Source organism: Hypanus sabinus, chromosome 9 (assembly GCF_030144855.1).
Source record: "Hypanus sabinus isolate sHypSab1 chromosome 9, sHypSab1.hap1, whole genome shotgun sequence".
In the NCBI taxonomy this organism is placed as follows: Eukaryota; Metazoa; Chordata; class Chondrichthyes; order Myliobatiformes; family Dasyatidae; genus Hypanus; species Hypanus sabinus.
The window spans coordinates 126,865,302-126,878,238 of record NC_082714.1 but is presented as its reverse complement, the minus strand read 5'-3'; the positions used below and the strand labels follow the sequence as shown (position 1 = coordinate 126,878,238).

Here is a 12,937-nt window from a genome sequence, read left to right as displayed (position 1 = left end):
GCTCATATAGAAATTATGTTCAACACAGCTGAAAAGAAGCTTGGTGACCCTTCCTATTGTATCTGACAATCTACATAGCTTAAAGTAACCCAAAAACATAGGGGATGGCAAAGGCTTACTTCAGCAAAAGAAGAAAATCAACAATTACATGTTGATTGTTGGTCAACATGTAATCAACAATTACATCAAATCAACAATCATGTTCAATTACATTGTATGGTCAAGCTCAAAACAATTGTTTGGAAACATTTCATTCTTCCTTTAAATAAATCAGAGGGAGGAGTAGAGATTGCAATGAATCTACTCTGTACTTGAAAACAAGTTGCAGGATTCACATCTAGCAGGCATTCAGCAGCTCAGGTTCCAATGTCATTGAAGTAGTGCAAGAAGTTACTTAGTAACAGCAAGTGAAAAATTCGGCTACAGTACAGAGAATGAAATAGGGAGCTTTGTGACCATCTCTCGTTAAAAGACTCCAAAGTTCACAAAAATATGTAACTAGAATCATTACAAATTCTCAAAATTCTCCAAGGTATGTGTTTCTCTAAATCAAGTTTCTACTACAGTTCTAATTATAATCCACCATCATATGCTCATGGATATAAAACAGCATTGTCCTCCATACCTCTTCAACACAGTGTCCTCTAATGCATGACTGAAAATAAAACTTACTTATTTAACAAAGACATTCTTGTGTGGTGCATCAGGAAATTTAATTCGTTAAGCATCTTTAAATAGCCTTTAATGTACATTATTCTCCTATCAACTTTCTAAAAACACTCCTGGATGCATGGTAAAACTCCTTCCGGCTGCTACCCTCCAGTATCCTCTCTCCAGTCACTCATCCACACAGCATAATGATTAAAGCTTACCACGGCTTTTCTTTTGGTCATTTCTGCTGCCTTCTGGGTTTCCCACTGGGAAAGGCTGCCCGTTCAAAAGTCAACATTATAACTAAAATACATTTGCAATGACAAGGCTTAGTCTCATTTCAATAAAACCTCTTGTGTCTTACAGAGAGCACATTTCAGGCAAGCTGGAGAACACAGAAAAGAGAAAAAAAGTCAGAAGGGAATCAGGCAGTGACCCATGTAAATTTGAACTTGCTCTGCAAGTGGCTCCTACCCAAAGAGGGGAGAAATAAAAAGATTAAAAATTCCCATTAGTTATTATGGTACATTATTAACTATACAAGAAATAAATGCTTGGATATCTGTATTTTTTTTTAAAACAGTTTGATCCATCAGGTAATACATTTCGCTGACTCAAAACATGAAGTTAGTAATATGTGCTCATGGACTTGTAAATTTGATTTAGGTTGGACTTCTGCAGCAAGTTTATTCAGATACACAGAGTACTAAGTGCCCTGGAAGAGCAACAAAATTTAAAGAATCCTTTTAAGATTTTTCCAATCGTATTTTCACCTATTTGAAGTTCAGATTTGCTGAAACTAGCACAATCCCAATAGAAATGCACCACAAAACAATGTGCCACATTGTTACACAATGATAAACACATGGGCCACAGAAATAGGGAGACCTATGTGGGAGGGAAAGGTTAGACTGATTTTAGAGTAGGTTTAAAGGTTGGCAAATCATTGTGGGCCGAAGAGCCTCTACATTGCTGTAAAATTCTATGTAAACAGACCCATCACTCATATTATCCCTGAGCTTTGCTAGGAGTGAAGCAAAAAACAATTTGAGATACATTAGGCTTCATTTCACAAATTGATTGATTGCTTTGCTTTCCAGTCAGTTCATTGAAATAAAACTGAAATCATTTGACCTACAGATCTTTGTAACCATGAATATATTTTAAGCATTCATAAAATGCTTTCTTTAAAATCATAAATATTTCATTCTCTTCATCAAGTCATAAAATTGCCCACAACCATCTGGAGCCAGCTGGATAAACCACTAAATCTCTCCCATCTAGTTATGTTCATATATTTGTAGGCCTGCATCAGTAATAAAAAAGTTAAAAGAAAAATCCATACAAGGCTTTGGTTGTCATTGGCCGGGCCAACACAAACTGCTGCAGAGAAGTGGCAAAGCCAAAAGTTTGGGCAAGTGCTTTTTTGAACTGCAGTAGTTATGCAGTAAAGAGTGTGTTGGTGGGGAGTTCTAGGAGACACTGATACATTTCCAAGGAGTTAAAGGAAAGGAATTGCATGTGGCAATGTTCCCTCGTGTCTGCTGCACAGAAGAGGTTATAGGTTTGTGGAGATGCCAGTAACAGTGCTTTGATGAGTTACTGTAGTGCATCCTATAGTTTCATTTAGAAAACATGGACATTCTGCAGTGTGAACTGAATGGAAGCATCTGACGGATTTTTTTAAAAAAAATTTATACACACCCCTAAAGCACTCTCAGATCATGCTTGGTGTATTTTCACATACAGTACACTGCTCACTTTGATAATGTTTCCCACTGCAAAAGAACAAGCCTCCAGTTCCCAGCAAAAAAAAAGTCTTTTTGGCTCCTCAAATAGGTTGCTGCATTAATTAGCAGCAGATGTGACAGTTCTATGCCATGACTGTCATCCAATAGGAAGCAAGACTGAAACGCTGCAACCAATTTTTAAGACTCAAATAAATATTTTCCAACTGTAATTTTACCAATAAATGATAAATTTACCATTAATTCAAAAAATCTAATTCTTAGCTATTAAAAATCATTTGTTTTTAAAAATTTATTAAAACTGTAAAAATCAAGCTTCATCATTATACTTAGATTTATAATTAACTGTCAGAGGAATATTTACAAATGTACAATTTGCAAATATATAGGTGGCGCCAGATGAATATTAAGGCCTATTTCCTTTTTATTTAAATTAAGCAGGGTCCTGAAACATTCCACCAGGGATTAGGAAAAGAAGCGTGGTCCAAAAAAGCATGCAGCAAATGTAAGCCACCCCAGCCTTCAAGCCTGCTTTAACATTCATTAAGATCCTGGTTGGTCATTTACTTCAGCATCATTTTCCACCATAGTTATCCCATCCTTTTATTCCAATAATGCTCAGAAGTCCATTAGTCGTCATTTTGAATGAATTCAATAAATGATCCTCCATTTCTTCTCAGGGACAAGAACTTCAAAGGTTGTCCACTCCCTGTGTAAAGTATTTCCTCAATTCAGTTGAAAATGGGATCACCCTTATTTTCAAGTTTTACCTAGAGTCCTTCAAGAATGTTTTTGAAAGTGGACAGGTTCAATATTTCTGATGTTTGATGCAACTAATCTGAAGCTAATCCCAGAGAATACTACTGTGAAGGCTGCAACTTCTCAAGACTGAGATTGGGGGGCAAAAGGTAAGGTAGTGATGAAGATCACAAGCGTCATGAAACAGGCCTTTTAGCCCAACTTAACTTTCAATCTGATCTGCTGATCTGAGATCAGCAGGCCATGCAGCATCTAGGGGAAAGAGTACAGTCGACTTTTTAACTCTAATCCTCATCTTTTTTTTTCTCCAGCCCTGCTGAAGGGTCTCAGCCCAAAACGTAGAAGTTGGCGTCTTGGACTTCCAGAAGTGGTCCACAGCAGGGGTGGTTTGTAAGTTTGTGGCCTAAGGTAGAAGGTTATTAACCATCTCCTTCTACCTTAGACCACAAACTTATCAATCACCCCTGCTGTGGGCCACTTCCACAAAGAAGGAATCTGTATGCTTCATGACCACTGGACTAAGTGTGTATATGTAGGAGGGGACTATGTTGAAAAATAAATGTGCTAGGTTTTCTAAAATTGACTCCTTCTACCTTAGGCCACAAACATCAATCAACCCTCATATTTGCTGGTGTTTAGACAATATCACTCCAAAATGTCCATGTCCATGCATCTTTCAAGACATTAAAATTTCTTAATATACATAGCCCCCTGGAAACTCATTCCACATATGGACCATCTTCTGGGTAAAAAATATTGTTCCTTGGAGCCTGATTAAATCTCTCCAATATCAGCCTAATGATATGTCACGTAGTTCTTGATTTCCTTACCCCAGGATAATATGTGCATTCACACCATCTAGGGCCCTCATGATTTTATACACTTTTGTAATATCACCCCTCATTCTTCTGCACTCCAATGAGTAATGTTCCAAACTGCTTAACCCTTCACCATAGCTCAGGCCCAACCTCAAATCTTCTCAGCACTCTTTTCCCCTTAACAGCAAGGTGTGCATGTTTCAAGTTAAAGTTGTTGGTGTCTCAAAGAATGGTATAACAAAGTGTAGATCTTTGAATGGAATGAGGTAAAGGTTTATATTACAAAATTTCTAGGAATCAGACACCTTAGTATTAATTTAAATGAAACGAAGACAGCCTGAAGCAGATGCAAGCAAGAATGATGGTAGAAGTTGAAAACAAGTACCACCAACAGATACGTCAAAATGAAATTCCCAGGTTTCACTGACACCTGGTCATTGATGAGAAATAGGAAATTATTAAGAACAAATTTTAGGGCGAAAAGTGGAAAGAATCAGGTCATTAAAATTGCCACATACAGCACAGCACCCAGAATCACCAAATAAAAGATGTTACATTTCAATTCGGGCAAGTACATAAGCCACTCTGCAAAAAAAATGCCCGAGAGCTGGAAATACAACCACCACCTCAGGCTTTAGCTTCAAATCCATCCTCAGCAGGCTCAAGATTTCTTCTTCTAGCTGATATACGCACAAAGAGCAAGTAAAAATGTACAAAAAAAGGAACTTCAGCCCTCAGAAGATTTATAAGCCTTCCATATATGAAAGCATTAAGTATAGATTGTTAGGGGCTGAATAGGACATTTTCTTAAAGCTGTGAGATGCAGATTTAAACCCCCAACTTTGTAGAGACTTACTTCTTTATTAAATGTAAAACTCTAGCCTATATAAAGCAATGAAACCCACTGGGGAGATCCTACCACTGATGATCACATCCTGCAACCAGTAAGAATTACAAATCATATTCTATTGAATTTATTATTCCAATTCAACAGAGTGTGTGTAGACTAACATTCAAACACAGGCTTAAATGAGACAAAACTAATGGATTTATTTAAAATGTGAACTGCACTGATTCTGTTATCCTTACCTCTGCAGTATCTGTAGCATAACTTAAAAGGAAGATGTAACACTGAAGAATTAGTATGAGCAAAATCCCAAGGCATCAATTACGTCAAGAACCTTAGAAATCATATAACTTGCTCTTAAGTGGCTATATGTTGTGAACTGCTCTGTTTGATAAAATGAAGAAAAATGTTGCCTAATTAACAGATTAACTATGCCACTGAGACAAAAGAACATAAAATTTTCAAACAGTGCAAACTATTGACTAAATTTCCTCACCACTTCTTTTTGTTGCATACTACAGTGTAATCAGGTAATTGTGCAGATGAGGTTACAGTTCAAGTTTCTGCTAAAAATAATTTACATAATTAAAAACTCTTCCATGTGCCAGCAAAATAGGAATAATTGCATGTAATTATTTTGTTCACATTAGAAATATCGAGCTGGAGAACTCTGCACCACCTAGAGTTAATACTGATTGCCCACACCCATTTATACTGACTTTACCCATAGCAAGCTAGCCTCACTCTGGCCCCCTCTGAAAAAAGTTTTCTAAATGAATTGATGGCTAGCAATTTTAAAATATCTATACAACAGTATTTGAAAATGTAAATATTCTCAAAATGACCACGTTGAAGTACCAATTAAAACATATGGAAACTGAAGAAAAAATGTAAATATTTTCCCAGATCCTAGTGACCCTATTCAAATGAATAGGACAGTCGTTAATGGAACAGTCCTCCATGCAGAAAAGCTAAGGAATCGATGTAAAGTACATCTCACCCCTGCACTCAGTGAGTCACTATCCTGCCATTCAGCTAAATGGCAAACCCAACTGTGGTGTAAGTAGTCAGATGTGCTGTCATTTCATCTTTAAAAAGTATCAGACTTGTGCATGTTACTGTGCACAACTGTGGATTTGACGTTTCCTGAGGAACAAACAGTGCCATCCCATTACTCTGCTGTATTTAAGAATGGCAAGATGGTAAAGGTTCTGTGATGATGTTGAAAGCAGATTATCAAAATGCATTTTCAGTGAGGATGTCCTGTTTTCCATCTACAAGGAACTAGATATGCCAAAGTCTTTAAATTGCTGAGCCAATTATTTCCATTGGTAAACAGCTTTAGTGAATTAAATATTTAATATGAAAAAAACTTTTAAGAGGATAGTTGCAGAAGCACTAGTAAACACATCCAAGCCCTTGGCCTCTGTACGTCAATCTGCAAATGGATCCTTGACTTACTCAACAGGAGACCACAATCTGTGCAGATTGGAAATAACATCTCCGCCTCCTCGTCCTCCTCACTGATAATCAATACCAGTGCACATCAAGGATGTGGAAAGAAAACTGCAGAAAGTTATAAAATTTTCAAGCTCCAACATGGGCACAGGCCTCCTCAGCATCTAGGACATCGTCAAGAAACAAAAAAGGTGGCATCCATCATTATGAACCTACATCACCCAGGACATGCCCTCTTCTCATTGCTACCATCAATGAGGTACAGGAACCTGAAGACATACACTCAGTGTTTCAGGAACAGCTACTTCCCCTCCGCCATCAGAAGGGAAGAACGCTACCTCACTATAATTTCCTCTCTTAAAATAACTAACACTATAATTTAATTTTCTTATATATACTTATTGAAGTTTATAGTTTATTATGAATTGCAATGTACCACTGCTGCAAAGCAACAAATTTCACAAATGCCAGTAATATTAAATCTGATTCTGATATCAGAAAAAAGAATGCAACTTGAAGACCCTTCCTCAACCAATGAGAAATTGGTAGAAGCTCAGTTTAGACAAAAGAATTGGACTGGCTAAGGGTGCAATTTGATGTTGACAAACAGAATTTCTGGACCCTCCTGCAGTATAAATGAGATTAGAAAATACATACAGGTGTTTTGGTTTATAGCTTGTTAATCCAACAGATACCTTACATAATACATTTTAAGCAAAACAATTTCAATTATTGATAAAGTATTACAAAGCTACATTCAGAGATAACAAATGCAAATTCATGAGTTCTGAGTATTGATGATCTCATCTGAGAAATAGTGAGACATTTTAACATGGGTTTCTTTTAATTAAAATCCTTGCAATGATTTAAGTGACAAAAAACAATTGTTGTTTTAAATTATCTAGTCTGCATGCATGAATAATGTTAAAGCTGTATTTGCACATACACAGACCATCTGTGACCAATATATTTCAGTAACAAATCAAATGCATGGTTCATGAAACAAGGATTAAAGAAAAACTTCATCTTTGAATAGAGTGATTTAAAAAAAGAAAAGCAATCCGAAAGCATCCGCTTAGGTGTCAATAGGTTTCAGGAACAGCAATGAGTATTTATTTTTGTTAATATTCCAATTCTTTCATGCAAATACTCCTTTTTACCTCAATTCCATAAATCCCATTTATCAGTGCATCAATTACTGGTCTCTATTAGCTGATGCCAACTTCTCACTTCCCTTGACATTTCACACCTATGCAATACTCCAGTAAAGTCAAGATGCTGCTAGCTACCGTGTACCAGCAATGTCATACACTCTTCACTGGGCACACCTCACTCAGGCGATGCTGAAAAACATGCTAGGGATTAAGTGGATCAATGATCAGAATCAGAATTAATATCCACCAGCATATGTCGTGATGTTTATTGTTGTGCAGCAGCAGTACATTGCTGCTGCACAATGATGGAACCATCTGCTAAAATTATCAATTCAAATTGGTTTCCACTCAATAAATGTTATTTTTCTTAACTTCTTTCATCTTCAACATAGGTGATAGCAGCTGAATAAAGGAGAGGTTTAAAATTAAGTCTATTTAGTTAATAAGTTAAAAGTTAGACTTAATTGGATTTAATTACACCAAGTTAAGAATTTCAAACTGCAAAAACAAGAGAATGCAAAGAAGTCAAAGGGGGTAAGCCTTTTTTAAAATTTATCCTAAAGATTATAATTAAATAAATTTTAGTCAGAAAATTGTGCTACTGTAACTTGTCATGGGAATGAGTCTGTAATTAGTGAGTACTTTAGTATTCGGGGCTACAAAATTGTTAACTGCAATATTGACTAGTTTTAGTAATTCGGTTGAAATTCTTAAGGTCAAAAATGTGGATTTGTTCATTTGCAAGGAACTTCAATTATTTGGTAAAGTTGAAATAGATAACACAAGAACAGCTATAGCAGCAGTGCAAACCTACTAATTCTTCACATGTTGTGCAATTATATTGGATGCCAACAAACAAGTTACATACTTTAGTCACACCCTAACAAACTGCATTTTAACATCTATGTAAAATATAGAATTCTAGTTTACTGCCTTACATATTCTTCTGATACTTGAATATGTTTCTTGTATGATATAAAACTAAGCTTATTTTTGTTTCATTCCTTCATCAGGTAAATACATGTAGTTTCACACTGCTGAAGCTTTAAGAACATCTGGTATGAATATTTACTGTATATTACACAGCAATGTATAGTCCAAGTTATAGCATATCAATTTAAAATATGCATTCAGTTTCCTGAAAAAAAATTATGCCATTAAAATGTTAATGTCAACTACATTGGAAAGCAAAAGGGGCATGTTCTGTTTCGGTCTTATAGTCTAAATCTCCAGCACTGAAACGGGCTGCAGAATTAATTGATTAGTTTATTACTGCGATACCATGAAATTGACTCTAATAGTATTATACCATACAAATATTTTGAAACATTAATTTACATCTCACAAAATTTGTACCTTCTTCTGAAACATATTCGATTTTAGACAAAATTTTCAATGTATCTATTGGTAGAGAACTTTTAACAGACTACACTGCATTCCATACAAAACTGCTTAGACTGTTACTCCACTGGTGCGTTTTCAAACGTATTTTCCCCACTATCCCTCCATCACTCCATCCATAGTAAAGAGAAACGCCGGCTTGTTTTTGTCAACGTAACAGTACCATTCCAAGAGGATTTTTCCCCCTCTAAAATAACTAGTATGCCCGGGATTCATCAAAACAGTATTCTTTCAAAGTATCCGCCTTTTCTGAAAGGATACTATCATCTACGTAGAGAAAATGCCTGTTCGAGTCATTCACACTGCAGCCATAATTAAAAACCATCAATAACTCTTCAATAATTCTCCTCCTGGAACCAAGTCTACCCCCGTTGGACTACGAAACTGCAATGGGCAGAGTTAGCCAGGCGAGACCTGGCTAGCTTATTTCCGATCCATCACCTATATCATTATCAGAAATGTCGTATTTCCTTACACGTTGCTCTAATTGATGACCAAAAAAAGATCAAAGTTAAAATAAAGTCACAAAATGTAATAAACGTGTTCTATGGTTTCACTACTCAGAAATGCAGGCACATGTAATAAAAATTTCAACCCTTATCCACAGTTTCAATCCGCAATGGCTTCCCCATTGTAATTACAAATCCTCCCAGCACCAAACAAAATATCGGGAGGAATTCCAGTGATACAAGGTAGTGGGCAAGCAATTAATTTGGACGCATGCGGTATAATAGTACCAACCCAGCTCTTAGCACATCCCTTCACAACAGCCATCTCTCTCCCACATCACTGCACAAATACTTGTCAGGTTTCAAAGTTTGAAGGGTGCAAACTGTGACACCACATTCACACAAGGACGCAGACTGAGAACTAAGCGAAATTTCTTTAAACAATGAATTCTTCCATTCAATGTCATTGGACAGCTTTCAAACTCACTTAGAACCACAGTCCGGGAAAGGGGCGGAGGGTGTAAACCGAAATGTGCCAGAACCATTAAATTCATCCACGAACAAGAAGAAATAACTAGCGGTCCTACAAGGCAGGAGTCGGTTCCGCAGATCTCCGGTCAGTATCGGACTGGTAGCGTAGATAGACCCTATTTGCAGTATTTTGGATCAGTCCAAACACAAACCCACACCATCTCCCCAGAAACTAAAAGTAGACAATGAAAGTTTTATTACAGCTAATGAGTCGCACGGGATGATGGTGAGGAGTTAATGTTCCCGATGATCAGGGTAATTGCGGTTCCTCCAATCTCCCCACCGAAGTCAGGAGGGATGAATGTTTCCCCCTCAGTGCAGGGCGCAGCTTGCCTGGAGATAGAGGATCCCGTTGGAGCATCTCACTGTTCTTACCTTTAAGGAAACTCTGGCCTTCAGAAATACTCCTGGAAATAATCGCTGCATATACATCTTCGGAAAATCCAGTTTTACAGGAGGATATTCCTCGTTCAGCATCCACCGCCGTTGCCTGAGATGATCAAGCACAAAATACCCCATTCAAACTTATTGCTGGTTAAAACTATTCGGACCAAGGGCAGGTTTTTTAAAAAAATGAAAGGGGAGAAAACGAGCATAGAACATAATGTAAAAAAAAATCGGGAAGACTGCAATGTAAACTAACATGCAGAGAAAGAAATACGTCCGATGAAGCAGTGCTTTATGCGGTTCGCGAGCTCTATACAACCAAATACATTTATCACAAGCAATTAACAAGAATTATTTCCTCACCCGATCAGAGCAAATAAGCAGCGCGATCGGAAGGATGGCAGCGGAGACTAGCATTTTGTTCAGTGTAACCCCCCCTCCCCCTACATTAAAAAAAAGTCGGGCAAAGTTTAAATTAAAATAAAAGCCCTCTTTGGTGCTGGTGTCAGCTCCTCATCCAGCAGCGGTTGCGAGCTGAGTCGGCGCCGCTGGCTCCCTCTCCCTGTCTCTCTGCACTGGGCTCTTCTCTTGTGTCTGTGTCAATTTCACGCTGCAGGTGCGCGGCGTGCTCCACCACCACCTCCTCCTCCCGGCCGTCGGCGCGTCAGCAGTCCCGCCCATCCAGGGTAAGGCGGGGGGGAGCGGTACTGGTGGGGTTATGACAAAGCGAAGATTAGCCCCCCGAAGGACTTACATGACAATGCAGCTATCAGCCACCCACAATACGGCCGTTTGAAATCACTGCATTCCCCAGTATTCCTACGACAGAAGTGATCCCACATCAGAAGCCTCTCGCTAATACCACCACTCTTTAATATTGAATCATTTCTACAGTACTGCATACTGCTACAGAATGCCTAAAACATGTTTGTGTGATTTATAATATGATCTGAACGACGTACTGTATATCGATACTATCTATTCTGAAGGGCAAATGTTTTCAGGTGAGAGTGGAAAGATTTAAAAGCGGCCCTAGGGGCAACTCATTCACACAGAAGTGGTGAGTGTGTGGAATGAACTGCCAGAGGAAATAGTAGAGATGGTTTAAAACTCATTGATGTGCATAGGTAGGAAACGTTTGAGATATGGACCAAAGAGAGGCAAATGAGCTTAGATAGACACTAGAAAGACTACAGATGCTGGAAATCTGAAGTAACAATAACATAAATGAACAGTTGATGTTTTGGACCCAGACCCTTCATCAGCTTTAAATGAAGAGGACAGAAACCAAAAGGTAAGTGAGTCCAGGTGAGAGGAGTAGGTTTAAATAATATAAATTATGCAAATTACACAAGAATGGAAAAAAAAGCTAATTGGTTAAAATGGTCGTAGTGTTGCTGTACTGAGGTAGTGATGAAGGTTGTGCAGATTGGTTCAATAACCAAAGCTATTTTTGAACCTGATGATGTGTATCTTCATGCTTCTGCTCCGTCTGTCCCATGGTGGCTGCAAGGAGATGGCAAAGCCCAGATGGTGAGGATCTTTGATATGCACCTCCTGTAGATCAATTTGATGCTGGGGAGGGATGTGCCTCTGATCTGTTGGGCTGTGTAGATTATTCTTTAAACTTCCTACTTTCCAGAGCATTCACTTTGCTGCACAGGACCATGATGCAGCTGGCCAGAATACTTTCAATAGTACATCTGTATAAGTTTGTAGCTATTCAATGACACGCTGAACCTCCTTAACCTTCTAAGAAAGTAAAGACGCAGGCACACTTTTCTTGGGGTGACATACATTGCGGTGTCCGGGATGGGTCATAAGCATCAGAATCAGGTTTATTATCACTGCGTTGTCAAGTACTGCCAGTATAATGCAGACATACAGTAAGATTACTATGAATTATAAAATTAAATAGAAACATAGAAACCCTACAGCACAATACAGGCCCTTCGGCCCACAAAGTTGTGCCGAACATGTCCCTACCTTAGAAATTACTAGGCTTACCTATAGCCCTGTATTTTACTAAGCTCCATGTACCTATCTAAAAGTCTCTTAAAAGACCCTATCATATCTGCCTCCACCACCACTGCCGACAGCCCATTCCATGCACTCAGCACTCTCTGAGTAAAAAAACTTAGCCCTGACATTGCCTCTGTACCTACTCCCCAGCACCTTAAACCTGTGTCTTCTTGTGGCAACCATTTCAGCCCTGGGAAAATGCCTCTGACTATCCACATGATCAATGCCTCTCATCATCTTATACACCTCTATCAGGTCACCTCTCATCCTCTGTCGCTCCAAGGAAAAAAGGCCGAGTTCACTCAACCTGTTTTCATAAGGCATGCTCCCCAATCCAGGCAACATCCTCGTAAATCTAATCTGCACCATTTCTATGGCTTCCACATCCTTCCTGTAGTGAGGTGACCAGAACTGAGCACAGTACTCCAAATGGGGTCTGACCAGGCTCCTGTATAGCTGCAACATTACTCTCGGCTCCTAAGTTCAATTCCATGATTGATGAAGGCCAATACACCATACACCTTCTTAACCACAGAGTCAACCTGCGCAGATGCTTTGAGTGTCCTATGGACTCGGACCCCAAGATCCCTCTGATCCTCCACACCGTCAAGAGGCTTACCATTAATACTATATTCTGCTGTCATATTTGACCTACCAAAATGAACCACTTCACACTTATCTGGGTTGAACACCATCTTCCACTTCTCAGCCC

At 38.5% G+C, this 12,937-nt stretch overlaps 1 protein-coding gene across 4 annotated transcripts in view; it reads right to left on the bottom strand.

The window, feature by feature from the left end:
* LOC132399784 (cadherin-4-like) overlaps positions 1 to 10,792 on the bottom strand; it is a 689,576-nt gene extending 678,784 nt beyond the window's left edge. Inside the window, exons 1-2 of one of the 4 annotated variants that reach the window (XM_059980521.1) lie at positions 10,567 to 10,792; positions 10,192 to 10,306 (exon numbers count right to left, since the gene is read on the bottom strand). In XM_059980521.1, coding sequence (XP_059836504.1) covers positions 10,192 to 10,306; positions 10,567 to 10,620 — 169 coding nt within the window. In that variant the 5' untranslated portion in view covers positions 10,621 to 10,792. Of the gene's footprint in view, positions 1 to 672; positions 716 to 872; positions 1,000 to 9,772; positions 10,149 to 10,191; positions 10,307 to 10,566 lie in introns of those variants that run through there. The other 3 variants (XM_059980522.1, XM_059980527.1, XM_059980526.1) reach the window with 3 other exon arrangements.
* Positions 10,793 to 12,937: the final 2,145 nt, after the last annotated feature.